The sequence below is a fragment of the Echeneis naucrates genome, chromosome 14 (assembly GCF_900963305.1).
Source record: "Echeneis naucrates chromosome 14, fEcheNa1.1, whole genome shotgun sequence".
Classification (NCBI taxonomy): domain Eukaryota; kingdom Metazoa; phylum Chordata; class Actinopteri; order Carangiformes; family Echeneidae; genus Echeneis; species Echeneis naucrates.
The window spans coordinates 21,023,175-21,034,720 of NC_042524.1; the positions used below are offsets into that span (position 1 = coordinate 21,023,175).

The 11,546-nt window shown below is 39.4% G+C and overlaps 2 protein-coding genes across 2 annotated transcripts; both read left to right on the forward strand.

The window, feature by feature from the left end:
• The first annotated feature begins 200 nt into the window (after positions 1–200).
• lim2.1 (lens intrinsic membrane protein 2.1) lies at positions 201–3,169 on the forward strand. The gene is made up of 4 exons (XM_029519955.1): positions 201–375; positions 1,389–1,538; positions 1,959–2,093; positions 3,108–3,169. Exons 1-4 carry the CDS (start codon positions 201–203, stop codon positions 3,167–3,169), a joined length of 522 nt encoding a protein of 173 aa, XP_029375815.1.
• A 2,603-nt stretch (positions 3,170–5,772) lies between these two features.
• bsx (brain-specific homeobox) lies at positions 5,773–7,728 on the forward strand. The gene is made up of 3 exons (XM_029520069.1): positions 5,773–6,016; positions 6,662–6,852; positions 7,480–7,728. Exons 1-3 carry the CDS (start codon positions 5,773–5,775, stop codon positions 7,726–7,728), a joined length of 684 nt encoding a protein of 227 aa, XP_029375929.1.
• Positions 7,729–11,546: the final 3,818 nt, after the last annotated feature.

The following is an 11,546-nucleotide window of genomic DNA, read 5'->3' on the forward strand; positions in this document are numbered from 1 at the left end:
ATCTCCCAGAGAACAAAGTAAAGCATACACACACGGATGACCCACAGCTCAATCCAAAGGAAATAATATGTTCATTACAACGCAATTACTGACACTTACACTCTCTCTCCCTGAAGTGCATGTGAGGTGGATAGAAATCCGCTGACCACTGATTTAAGCAGCCTTGTGTTCCTTCATGTGTGTGTGCCTGCAGGTGCAGGATGTACAGCTTTATGGGCGGAGGTTTGTTCTGTGCAGGCGTGGGGAACATCCTCCTGATTGTTTCCACAGCAACAGATTACTGGATGCAATACCGGCAGGCCAGCAACTACATGCACCAGGGCCTGTGGCGCTACTGTATGCCAGGAAAATGCTTTCCACACAATGACAGCATCGGTAAGTATAGCCAAGTGGTGTAGATGACTAGAAAACCACTAACTTCTGTATCTAGTAATGAGCAAATATTTCTGTTGCTAGATGTAAAAGTTATCTTTGTATTGTAAACTTAATCCTTTATACTGATTAGGTAAAGAATTTCTTCAATTTACTTGATAATGGAATTAACTGTCTCAGACAGTCCGCAGCACAATCATATTATAGGCTTTCTGCCTGTACTGTTGCATGTTTCTATGGCTCATTTGTGCTTTGGAGTTCAACAGGATACTTTAAAATACAAAATGAGAGCTAACAAAATTAATCAAAAACAAGACTGAGCACTATTTTTCATGGCATAAAACTAATAAAGTGTTTTATTTAAATGTTTGACGTTCAAAGCGTAATGTTCACCATTGGGTTTGATTATAAAACAGGTCTATGCACTATATTAAGCATGTTAAAATATTATGGATGCTCGCAGGCTGTACACAAAACCCTAAACCCTAACCCTAAAACCCAACCATCAATACTTTTTACACTGATAGCTTTTTTTGTCACAACAAAGTAAGCCAGGCCAACTTTCATTTTTGATTGGCGGACTGACCTAATGTTACTAGAGTTCCAGAGAGATGCCTGAAAAGCGGAGATGTAAAACTCCACTGAGATGGTAATTTTCTCTTCAAACCAATATGGGATCTTCAATGAAAAACAATATATTGTGATACTTAATGTTATATATTTATCTATTTCTTTCTTACATAGAACTATTGTTAAGGTTTTGGTCATGATTGCACTATTTGCTAAAATTACAATTCTGTCAGAGACTAGACTTCCTGTAACATTCTCATTTCCAAAGGATTTTAGCGCTATTGTCTGTCTCTCCAGATTAATAAATGTTAAACACACATTTACTATGCCATTCTTCATAATGTCTGTTTGTTAACATGGCCTGAGTACATCTTGCATCTTATATCATTCACCTCTGTTAACTTCCACTGAGCCTATGGGTGACTGACCTTTGACCTTCTCTTCAGCCCACTTAGACGGAACCCGTGCCCTCATGATCCTGTCTCTTTTGGTGTGTTTCATTGGTATCATCATTGGCATCATGGCGTTCATCCATTACTCCTCCTTTGACAGGTTTGATAAAACCTTTGCTGCAAGCATCTTGTTTTTCACCTCATGTAAGTTCAGCAATCCTGCTTTCATACTGTCCGTTTGGCTTGAACTTTAATTTGCAAAAAAATTCACTTTAATTAATTTAAAGTCAAGATTCAATACTCAATGCAAGTTTTTTTTTATAAAAATAATCATGTACTCACCATGAACTAATGCTTTTTTTAATGATTCCATTATCAGAGCAATTTCAAAACACAGCTGCTTATTACTGTATATAAAAGATTTTATTCATAACAGAGTTTTCATTAAGCTGCTATTTTAAATGTTTAGATTTGTATTCACTATCAGTGAGACAATTTGGTGGTCATCTGTAACTAAGAGTGAATCACATTTTCCGTGAACTGCTGTGAACATCTGCGTACTGCATTTCCCACACACAGCAGAAATCTCTCTGAACCAGTTTCCACTTCTCTTTTTCTGACCAGGCGTCCTGGTGTTTCTAGCCATGGCAGTGTACACTGGTGTGACCATTAATTACTATGGGAAGCGCTATGGGAACTGGAGGTTCTCCTGGTCCTATATTATTGGCTGGGTGTCAGTGGTGCTCACATTCTTTTCAGGTAAATATGTAAACCAAATGGCATGAGGATTCCTGTCAGTCACAGCGGGGCTGTCAAATTCCTTAATTTGTCACATTTTGTCTTGGTTCATTTTCCGCAAAATGTTGACCTCTGTTAAAGTGGCCTTGAGTAAGTTCCTGGATATTAAACTAATGCACCCAGTAGGCAGTTGATAAAGTCTCTGCTTGAAGAACAGATTTTATGTTTTGCATCTGGCTCAAAATACTTTTACTATTTAGGATTAACTTTACCCAAGTCTTGTAGTAGCTTTTAAAAATCCAAATGTAGTACAACAGAAAAAATATCCATACCCACATAATGTCAAGGCCTAATGGCATTCACAATACATGGGCTGTGTGTGATAAAGAAAAAACATGTAAAAAAAACACAAAGAAAATGTGTGTTATTGTACAATGCAGCTCTCAATAACAACAGTCAAAACATACATGTGTTAACCCATAGTCAAGCCGCTGAATCAATGATGTGACATTATAAGTAAGTGATGCTTTTACTAAGTGCTCATCTCTGAATCCTCTCCCATGCTGAGCAGTGCTGCATGATCAGCGTGCATTTCACTGCACTGAATATGAAAATGGTTTGGAGAAAAACAGCATATTCAATGTTCTGAAAGTACCTCTAGGCTTAATCGAAAAATAAAATTACTAAGTAGGCTCATAGGACTATGATTAAGTGTAACTGATGGAAAACAACTCCATAATATACATTCATGTCTGTTGTGTTTTTCATCATTTTAATGCATCATTCAGAGGCAATACTGGATAATTACCCTGTAGCAGAGGGCCTTCAATTCCCTGATCAGTTTAACTATGGTTTTGATATAAAAAAATATGACTCAAGATATATATAGATGTTTAAAAAAAATCACCCATTTAAACTTCTTCTGTTTCAATGAAGAATTTTCGATTTCGATTTCGACATAAAAAAGCGGATTTTCTGAGTCGAAAGTATTTATTGTGAGTGGACAGTAAAGACTTGGCCTCTTTTCCCTTCCAGGTGTATTCTACATGTGTGCCTATCGGATGCATGAATGCCCCAGGAGCTCTAACTCTCATTAGATCTCAGTCATCTTCCAGGAATAAATAGGATCCACAGTTTCCCTCTAGAGCAAGATAAATCAAAATTGAAATTATTTCAATAAAATAGACTGAGAGCAATGTGACTCTTCCTTTTGATTCGCAGCATTCATACATATTTTACTTTATTTAATTCTGGAAGTTGGACAGTTGGTTTTATGCTACAAACTGCCCTGTGTTGTATAACAGTCAGTTATTCATATGTTGCTCAAAATGATATTCGTACAAGAGGGCGTTAGAATACACCCTGAAAGTCAGAAGATAAAAACACAAATAACGATTATATCTCTCCGATGTTTAATGACTAAGTTCAATTCACCCCGCTGCAGAAGATGTAGAAAATAATCTATGGAGTTTTATAAATGAAATGATTATTTTTGTGAGCCCCTAAAATGCCGACACATTGGAGCGTTCACTCTAGCAGCAGCAGCATGGACGTTCTGAGGGCTGGAAGTCAGTGCGCTGCTGCTGCTGCTACAAACCTCTTATCCAAACGCGCCGCCTATGAACTCAGCGACTCACCACCTGACCGGCTCAAAATTTCACTTAATTAAATGACCGCGAAATGCAGCTTAACCCAGCAGTAAGAACGGATGCCTAAGAAGATTTCATCACCATTAGTTTCATTTACTTTCTAATTCTCTCCTAAAAGCAACTTCTTATCGTGGTGCACCCGTTGAAAGCGACTGACGCGCGGCCGGGTGCAGCAGGGTCAGTTCCATCTGCCAGGGCCAGCTCTAAGCTCTTTCCTAAACTTATTCCTTAGTGGAAAAAAGGGTCCGAAATATTAATTTTTAATGTGTTGTTTTACTCCTGGAATATTGTTTTGCTTTCAGTCTAAACGTACTAGCGAAAAAGATTTTCATTAAAACATATTAAAGGGTGCAAGTTATTATACGTATTATTAATCCTAATGTGACATCAGGTAGCACTAAGACAGCCAGCCTGCTGTGCTCATTTACATTTTGAGCACACATGTTGATTTAACACAAACCTATACAAAGGGCAGAACAGAGCTTTCCCGCCGTAACTGATTCCCAGTAATGAATTTGTTCTCGCTGCATCTGATCAAATAGAAATGCTGTCCTTCAGCCCGAGGATTACAACTTCCGCTCTAACATCTCCCTTAATTGCCTAATAGCATTGCAGCGCGAATTCTGCCTACATTAAGACACTTTCACATTAACTGGCCTGATTGGAAATGTGAGGACAACACCATATCAACAAATTACAGCGCACCGCTTTCTTTCGCAAATGGGCACAGGAGCGGCACTTGTACTCTCCCAGATTTTAATACTGACAATTATAGCCAATTTGGGCGGAATTAGACAGACCTGTAGCAGCCTAATCCTCCTGGAACACGGGCTACATCACTTGATTCAAAAGCTACTAACAGGAGGGAAGATGATGATCACAGTAAATCCATCGGACAATTACAAACGCTGCGTGTGGCCGCATGTTCTAGTTTGAAGACAAGTCAATCTAAAGTTTTGTGTGTGAGACTTTTGCCGGATTTGATAACTTGTGGTAAATAATTAAACTTTTTTAATCAGAGTCAAATGAATTCGCACGGTCAAAACATCTTAGAAGGACAGTGAAGAAACGTGACCGTGATGTTATAAGACAAAAATAATAATTTTAGGTTGTCTATGAGAGATTGTAACAATGTTTACCCGCCGCTTTACACCATCAAGCCAAATTACATAAACAGAGTATCAGGACATAGCCACTGTCATCTCCCTTAAAAACAACTACTGTACGAGTCTTTAGTGCGTGTTTTCATAATAAAACATGTTCTCTGTTCTCCACTTGAGAAGATTTCAGCTATCTTCCAAGTCACCAGTGGAGAAGCAGAAAATGTCCAACGAACGACTCCGTTTGAAATGAGATGTACCAAACAGTGCTGTGGTTTCGGTTTAATGTGGGGGAGCGAGGCAGCACGGTCACATCGTGGACACTGCTCTTGCTTCACAACAAAATGTCGTGGGTTGTTGAGGTTAATTGGTGACTCTAAATTGCCCGTAGGTCTCAGTGTGATTGTGAGTGGTTGTTTGTGTCTGTGTGTTGGCCTGCGATGGAGACCTGTCCAGGGTGTCCCTCACCCGGAGCATTGGCTGGGGCAACATCTTCACCAATATGTTTTGCTATTTGACAAAGTATAATTAAGCTAAATTAAAAATTCACAGCCTGCTAGTAGCAATGTAGTTGCTAGGCCACCGCCTGAGATACGCCGGAGCTCCACCACGAGCTACTGCTACCACAGGTGCGCCGCTTATCTAAAATCTGATAGCTTTTTTTTTTCACAAGGCTTCAAACGCGGCCCAGCCAATCAGAGCGAAGAACTGGCCCCTAGTGCAACCCCACCGCCAGTACGAAGCTCTAATTGGCTGCAGCGCAAATCAATTTCCACGACCCGCCACTGTGTCTGAATAAATACATGTTGGAAACTCGCCCTCCCTATGACTCCTCTGTCACACAGCACACGCCGGGGCTGCATTTAAACCTGGGAGAGTTGGAGGGAAGAGGCAGATTCTGGTGCAGGTTATAAGGCAGAAAAAATACGCTAACTAAATCAAACTACCATCATGAGTATGAACTACGCGTCTGCGGCGCCCACGCAGAGGTCGACGTCGTTTTTCATTGAGGACATCTTACTGCACAAACCCAAGCCACTGAGAGAGGTCATCTCCTCGCCGTTCTGCAGCTCTCTGGCCTCCCGGATGCCTATCCTGGAGTACGGATACCCGCTGATGCCCACCCCCATCCTGGCGCCACATCCGCACCACCCCCTGCACAAGCCCGAGCATCACCAGTACTTCTTCACGTCTGGTAAGCGGAGGCCTCCCCAGGAAACTTATAAGAGCAGATAGACCCACGGAACTCCCTCTCTGTGACAACAGTGATATCAATAGAAGCTAACAAGTTTAAAATAAAAGGTCTGTAATTGCCAGACATCTTTTTCAGAAAGGGAACGCCTCTTTCAGACATTTATTGTGTAAATTATGAATTACGCACACACACACACACACACACACACACACACGCAGCATATAAATCCTGCGCAGGTAGTGAAATAAAGTATTTCTGATTTAAACACATTTGAAAAATAAATATATTTTAAAAATGCTGTTGACTGAACTCGGTTTACTCTCATTGAAAATCACAATTACTTTCCAGTATCCACTTTTTACTTAAAATCAGTTTAAACCTGAATTCATTAATAAACCTTTACACATAGTAACTTTTGTTCAGGTTTTAAAAGACATTTGTTCTGTATATTCTTTATATCGTGAGGATAATGTGTTTACTTTCACTAACTAAAAATCCTATAAAAGGCAATTTTCTACTTTTTTTCTTTTGACATTATGTGTTTTATTTTATTATTATTATTATTTATTTATTTATTTTTGTTTGTTTGTTTGTTTTTTACAAACTTTTGTCAAATCCCCTTTTTTCGTGTCTTATCCCCTGCAGGGATGCAGATGCCTGCCTTGTTCCAACACCACGCAGAGCTCCCGGGAAAGCACTGCAGACGCAGGAAGGCCCGGACGGTTTTCTCCGATTCGCAGCTCTCAGGTCTGGAGAAGAGGTTTGAAATCCAGCGATACCTGTCCACACCGGAGAGAGTGGAGCTTGCCACGGCGCTCAGCCTGTCTGAGACACAGGTACTCACAGGCACACTCACACATCTTAAAGTACAGGAGAGCAAGAGGCGCTACGGGGGTCCACTCAATGGCACTGAAATGTATTTTATTGTAGATAATGTGTGGTTTTTGTTTCTGTGCATTCTGAAAACTCAATACACCAGTATTTCAAAAATAATTTGTGACACTATTGAAAAACAGACCGTGACCACAACAAAATGGTGGATTTCATAAATGCATAAAATTTGTTTTTGCACACATTAAAAATCTTAATGTTAATTGCGACTGAACTGATATTGTAGTAATCAATTGTTTGAAATAAAATCAGGCAATAACTGATACTTTAGAATATAACTCAATCTGAAAATAAGATGACTGTCTATTTCACTCTACTATTATTAGACCAGTTCAAATTACTTTAAATTAATTTTGGCTTTATATTGATGATTGTAGCCGTTTGGAATTGGTTGAATCACAGTCGAAAGAAGCGAATGTATTTATACAGCAACTTTAAAATACTAGACAAAGCGCTGAATATACATAAAGTAAAACAAAACAAAAACAACAACAAAAAAAATAACAATAAAGGTCATTGAATGTTATACGTATTCAGTGCTTCCGCCCCCGTCCCCGCCCCCTCCTGTGCAGGTGAAGACATGGTTTCAGAACCGACGAATGAAGCACAAGAAGCAGCTGAGGAAAGCGCAGGACGAGCGGAAGACAACCGGGGATCTGGAGCGCTCAGCGGAGAACTCCAGCGAGAGCGAACTAAATGACACCGGAGGGGAGGAGCTGAAACACGGACTGCAGCCGGACTCGTACCTGCTAGAGGAAAATGAAGACGACGACGACGTGGACATCGAGGATGACATTTGCTCCCCGGATCATCTACTATAGTAGGTTGTGGCGTTGCGGCGACGTTCACACTGTAAATGTACATATACATTACGCACTATGTTACTCGGGGTTGGAGGGTAGTCTACAATACAATGTCAGTATTTATTAAAAAATTTAAAGTGGAGTCCATAGATTTTTTTAAATGCCCCTTTAACTCTCTCTAGGCTACTGGCTATGGGGACTCCAGTGTTTTCGTGTCTGGGGAAATTTTAATGTTATTATTATTATTATTATTTTTATTATTATTCATTGGATAGTGTCGTGATCAGACGGAGAATAAAACAGACTGACTCCTTGCTTTGTAGCAGCACCCCCAGACTTTTGCACTTTTATCTCAAAACAACTTTTCCATGTTAATTTTATTTTTTATCAATGTTGTCTACTTTCGACATTTTTCGTTCATACTGTTGGACGTTTCGTTTTGGACAGAAGCTCTGAGCTTCGCTAAATGCCGTTTCTATTTCTGTGTGTAAATATATAAATAGTATACATGAATAATGAATGAGTACTTGGCTCTGTTTGTTCTCTTATGTTTTTCTTTTCATTTTTATGCTGAACAGAAGTAATTTAGAAGATTTTACAAAACTGACGCTGAGAGACGCAATAATAATAAATGCCGTGTTGGTGTTTAACCTGCACATTTGCGTGTGATCTTGTTTTGTCAGCTGTTTTAACCTACAGATGAAGCAAACTTGACAGCGTGCAGGTCAGAGCTGAGAGAAGCTGCCTGTTTCACTGAATTCCTGCTGCAAACACATGCAAACTGTCCGCAAACACACACAAACTGACTCCACACAGCACGGAGCCCGATGATGTGTTTGGTCTGTGTTTATTTTAGAAGAAGACCTATCAAATGAAATTAAACAAGGAAAAATTTTAAATTTTTTTTCCAGTGGAAATCTTTAAATATACACTGTGCTCAGTGCTCAGTGAGTAATATGGCCTTTAACGTCAGCCTGTTTTTATGAATTAACAACAAACAGCAATTGTTTGATTTATTTTATAAGAATGAACATAAGCATAATTGATTTCAACTGGTCAAAAAATAATAATAAAAATAACAATTTTATTACATTAACCATGGACTTTGTAAAGACGAGAGATGATTATTACTCCAGTGATTCAGACCTGTTGTGAATTTCGAAAAGTTAAACCCTAACCCTGACCCCATGGAGCAGCATTTTCTCTTAAATTTTTGAAAAACAGAACATTAAAGTCCTTTCTGTGCAGTTTCATTTACACAAGAACACGTTTTATTGTTCATTAGATTTGCATAAAATTTTCTATTATTTGTTGGATGGGTTAATCTTTTTAAAAATATTCATCAAAAGATATCTATCATATCAGAGATCTCCCACTGTGGCCTCTGACTGTAAGGACGAAATATCTGTAGAAAACAGCCTTCCAGTGAATTATACTGTTCCTGTTACACATTCAAGAATATTACGACAGCTTTATTACATGTACTGAATTATATAAGCTGCATAATTCTTCTGGGCATCTTTACAATTACCTGAATCTTGTACTTCCTGATGAATTTGCTGTCCTTTCTTTCCTTTTGAAAAGCAATTCATGTCATCTTCAAAATGTGATTCTGATTGACAGGCAGTGGGGAAAAACAATGCGGAGAATAGGCCATGCAGAAGGTGATCAATTAAAAGATTAAGCATTTTGCAACACATGGACGCATCTGCATTTGTGCCTAATAGCACGGCCATCAGCTCATTTTCAGGAAGCATGCCGCCTACTGAAAGCACACTTCTCACATCAAAGCATCCACGTCTGCCTTAGCATCCCAATGGGCAGAAAGGGATGCTAATTTGGCCCCCTTCATGTATAGAAGTGAAAGACTCCTTCAATTAACTGGATTTCAATGGCAAAAAACGAGAAGGTGGTACCAAAAAAAGATGCAAAGAGACTCAGTCTAGATAGGCAGTGTTTCTCATTAAATTAAAAAGGGCTTGGTCATTTGTTTCAAACCACGCATCTGAGGACTTAACACTAAAAACACAGAGCTTCAAAGAGTCCATGATGGGTTAAATAGAGACTGTAATCTAATTAAAATATTGCACAGAGGTAATAGTGCTTTGATAATGATCTGAGGGTTCAATTAGTAAAATGAGCTGCTTGAGTGTGTTGTGTGTTGGGGAGAATTTACACCTTCCAGCATTGCTACAAGATGCAGGGACCAATGAATGAAAGAAAAACAGACTGTTTGGTTTAGACATAAAAAATATTGTAAGCTGTAAGTGTGGCAATATATGGCAACATTAGTCAGTGGTCTGGGGCAGTTGTAAGTAGACTATGCAATCACATTAAAAAGGTACTTGGTGTTGACTGTTCAATGTCACAGTTCATTCACTGTGACCATTCAAAGCCTGCTAGATTTGTTTCTTCCTTTCCAATGAAACACAATCTGGGCTACTGCCTCTCTGTCTATTAAGCAGTTACATACAAATACACAGTTATGTTTAAACACAAAACAGTATGAATAAACAGATCTAGTAAAATCAGTAAAATGTACCAAACACGCAATGCATACCATGCACAACAACAACATCAATTCCACAGTACAACAAATTATTTCAACCAGTTTTGAGAGCATTATTGAGCAATATCCAGGATCCCGAGGAGTGCACCCTAAACATGTGTATGGTCAGTCAGCCTCACTTGTTACTGCTGGAGTTGGCTACTCCCATGTCAGAGTGTTGTTACTGTGACTGAACTGACTTTAAACAGCATGAACTTTCCTGAAGAGCGACACGGTGTGCTTTTCTTCTTGGTGCCGTTTTCTTAGGAGCTCCAGTCTAGTTACCTGGGCCACATCCAACTGCTGAAAGTGAGGAGCATGCTCAGTGAAGCCCTCTGGCTGTTTTTGTCTCTGCTTTGGTTGGGACTTTAGAGGGGGTTTGACTATGGTCTTGGCATATTCCAAGGCCTGAGTGACACAAAGAGACAGACATCTACATGTTAATATACTTATTGTGAACTTTAATGAAGTTACAGTCAAGAATATTCCTTTAAGTCAAATTTATTTAGTAAATTCTCTAATATCCTAAGTCCTGCAAACTTCCTCATTAACCTGAGCTGGTTCACCCACTAACTAATCACCTGTAAAGATTACATCCCCCACAGGATCCTTAAATAAACAACATTCAACATTAAGATTAAAATGCAGAGAAAACTGTTCATCATCATCAATTTGCCACACTGGCTGTAAAACAAGCAGCAGGTAGAAATTTGAGGATAACTGACCAAACGTAGAACTTAGAAATTGGAAGAAGGGCCCATCAGCAAGCACCTGATGGCCAGGTCTACCACAGGGCCCAGTAAGGTACAGCCCGAAATAGGGCTGCACAATTAATCGAATTTTAATCACAATCATGATTCTGGCTTTCCAGGATCAAATTTGCGTGATCGAGCAATATTTAAAACATGTCATTCTGCTCATAGAACTTTTTTCCAAAGTCTCTGGCACTCCATGAACCACTGCCTGATCACCTGCCTCCATGAGCTAATCAGAGTTGTTCCCTGCACCACCAGGCAGCTTAGTTTCTAGATGTATTACTAGTCGACAGTCACTGAGGACAGAGTAACAGTGAACGTGGGGAAAGCTCAACAGTAGATAGCAGTCGCTATTCAGAAGGTGACTCGCTAGTCAGAAGGTGATAAACTATCTTAACAAACTAACTAAACTAAAAGGGGCAGAGTGTGAGGCCGAGGGGCTTGTCCCGAGAATTGGATTGTCATCCATTGTGTGGAAGCATTTTTGGTTCAAGGCAATAAAAGAACAGGTCATATGAATTTTTCTTTGTTTT

What these genes read in the sequence shown, in the direction of transcription:
- lim2.1 (XM_029519955.1), top strand. Translation starts at nt 201, where the DNA reads ATGTACAGCTTTATGGGCGGAGGTTTGTTCTGTGCAGGCGTGGGGAAC. An exon ending in TCCACACAATGACAGCATCG is followed by an intron (nt 376 to 1,388) that starts GTAAGTATAGCC and finishes CCTTCTCTTCAG; the next exon opens with CCCACTTAGACGGAACCCGT. An exon ending in CATCTTGTTTTTCACCTCAT is followed by an intron (nt 1,539 to 1,958) that starts GTAAGTTCAGCA and finishes TTTTCTGACCAG; the next exon opens with GCGTCCTGGTGTTTCTAGCC.
- bsx (XM_029520069.1), top strand. Translation starts at nt 5,773, where the DNA reads ATGAGTATGAACTACGCGTCTGCGGCGCCCACGCAGAGGTCGACGTCG. An exon ending in CCAGTACTTCTTCACGTCTG is followed by an intron (nt 6,017 to 6,661) that starts GTAAGCGGAGGC and finishes TATCCCCTGCAG; the next exon opens with GGATGCAGATGCCTGCCTTG. An exon ending in TCAGCCTGTCTGAGACACAG is followed by an intron (nt 6,853 to 7,479) that starts GTACTCACAGGC and finishes CCTCCTGTGCAG; the next exon opens with GTGAAGACATGGTTTCAGAA.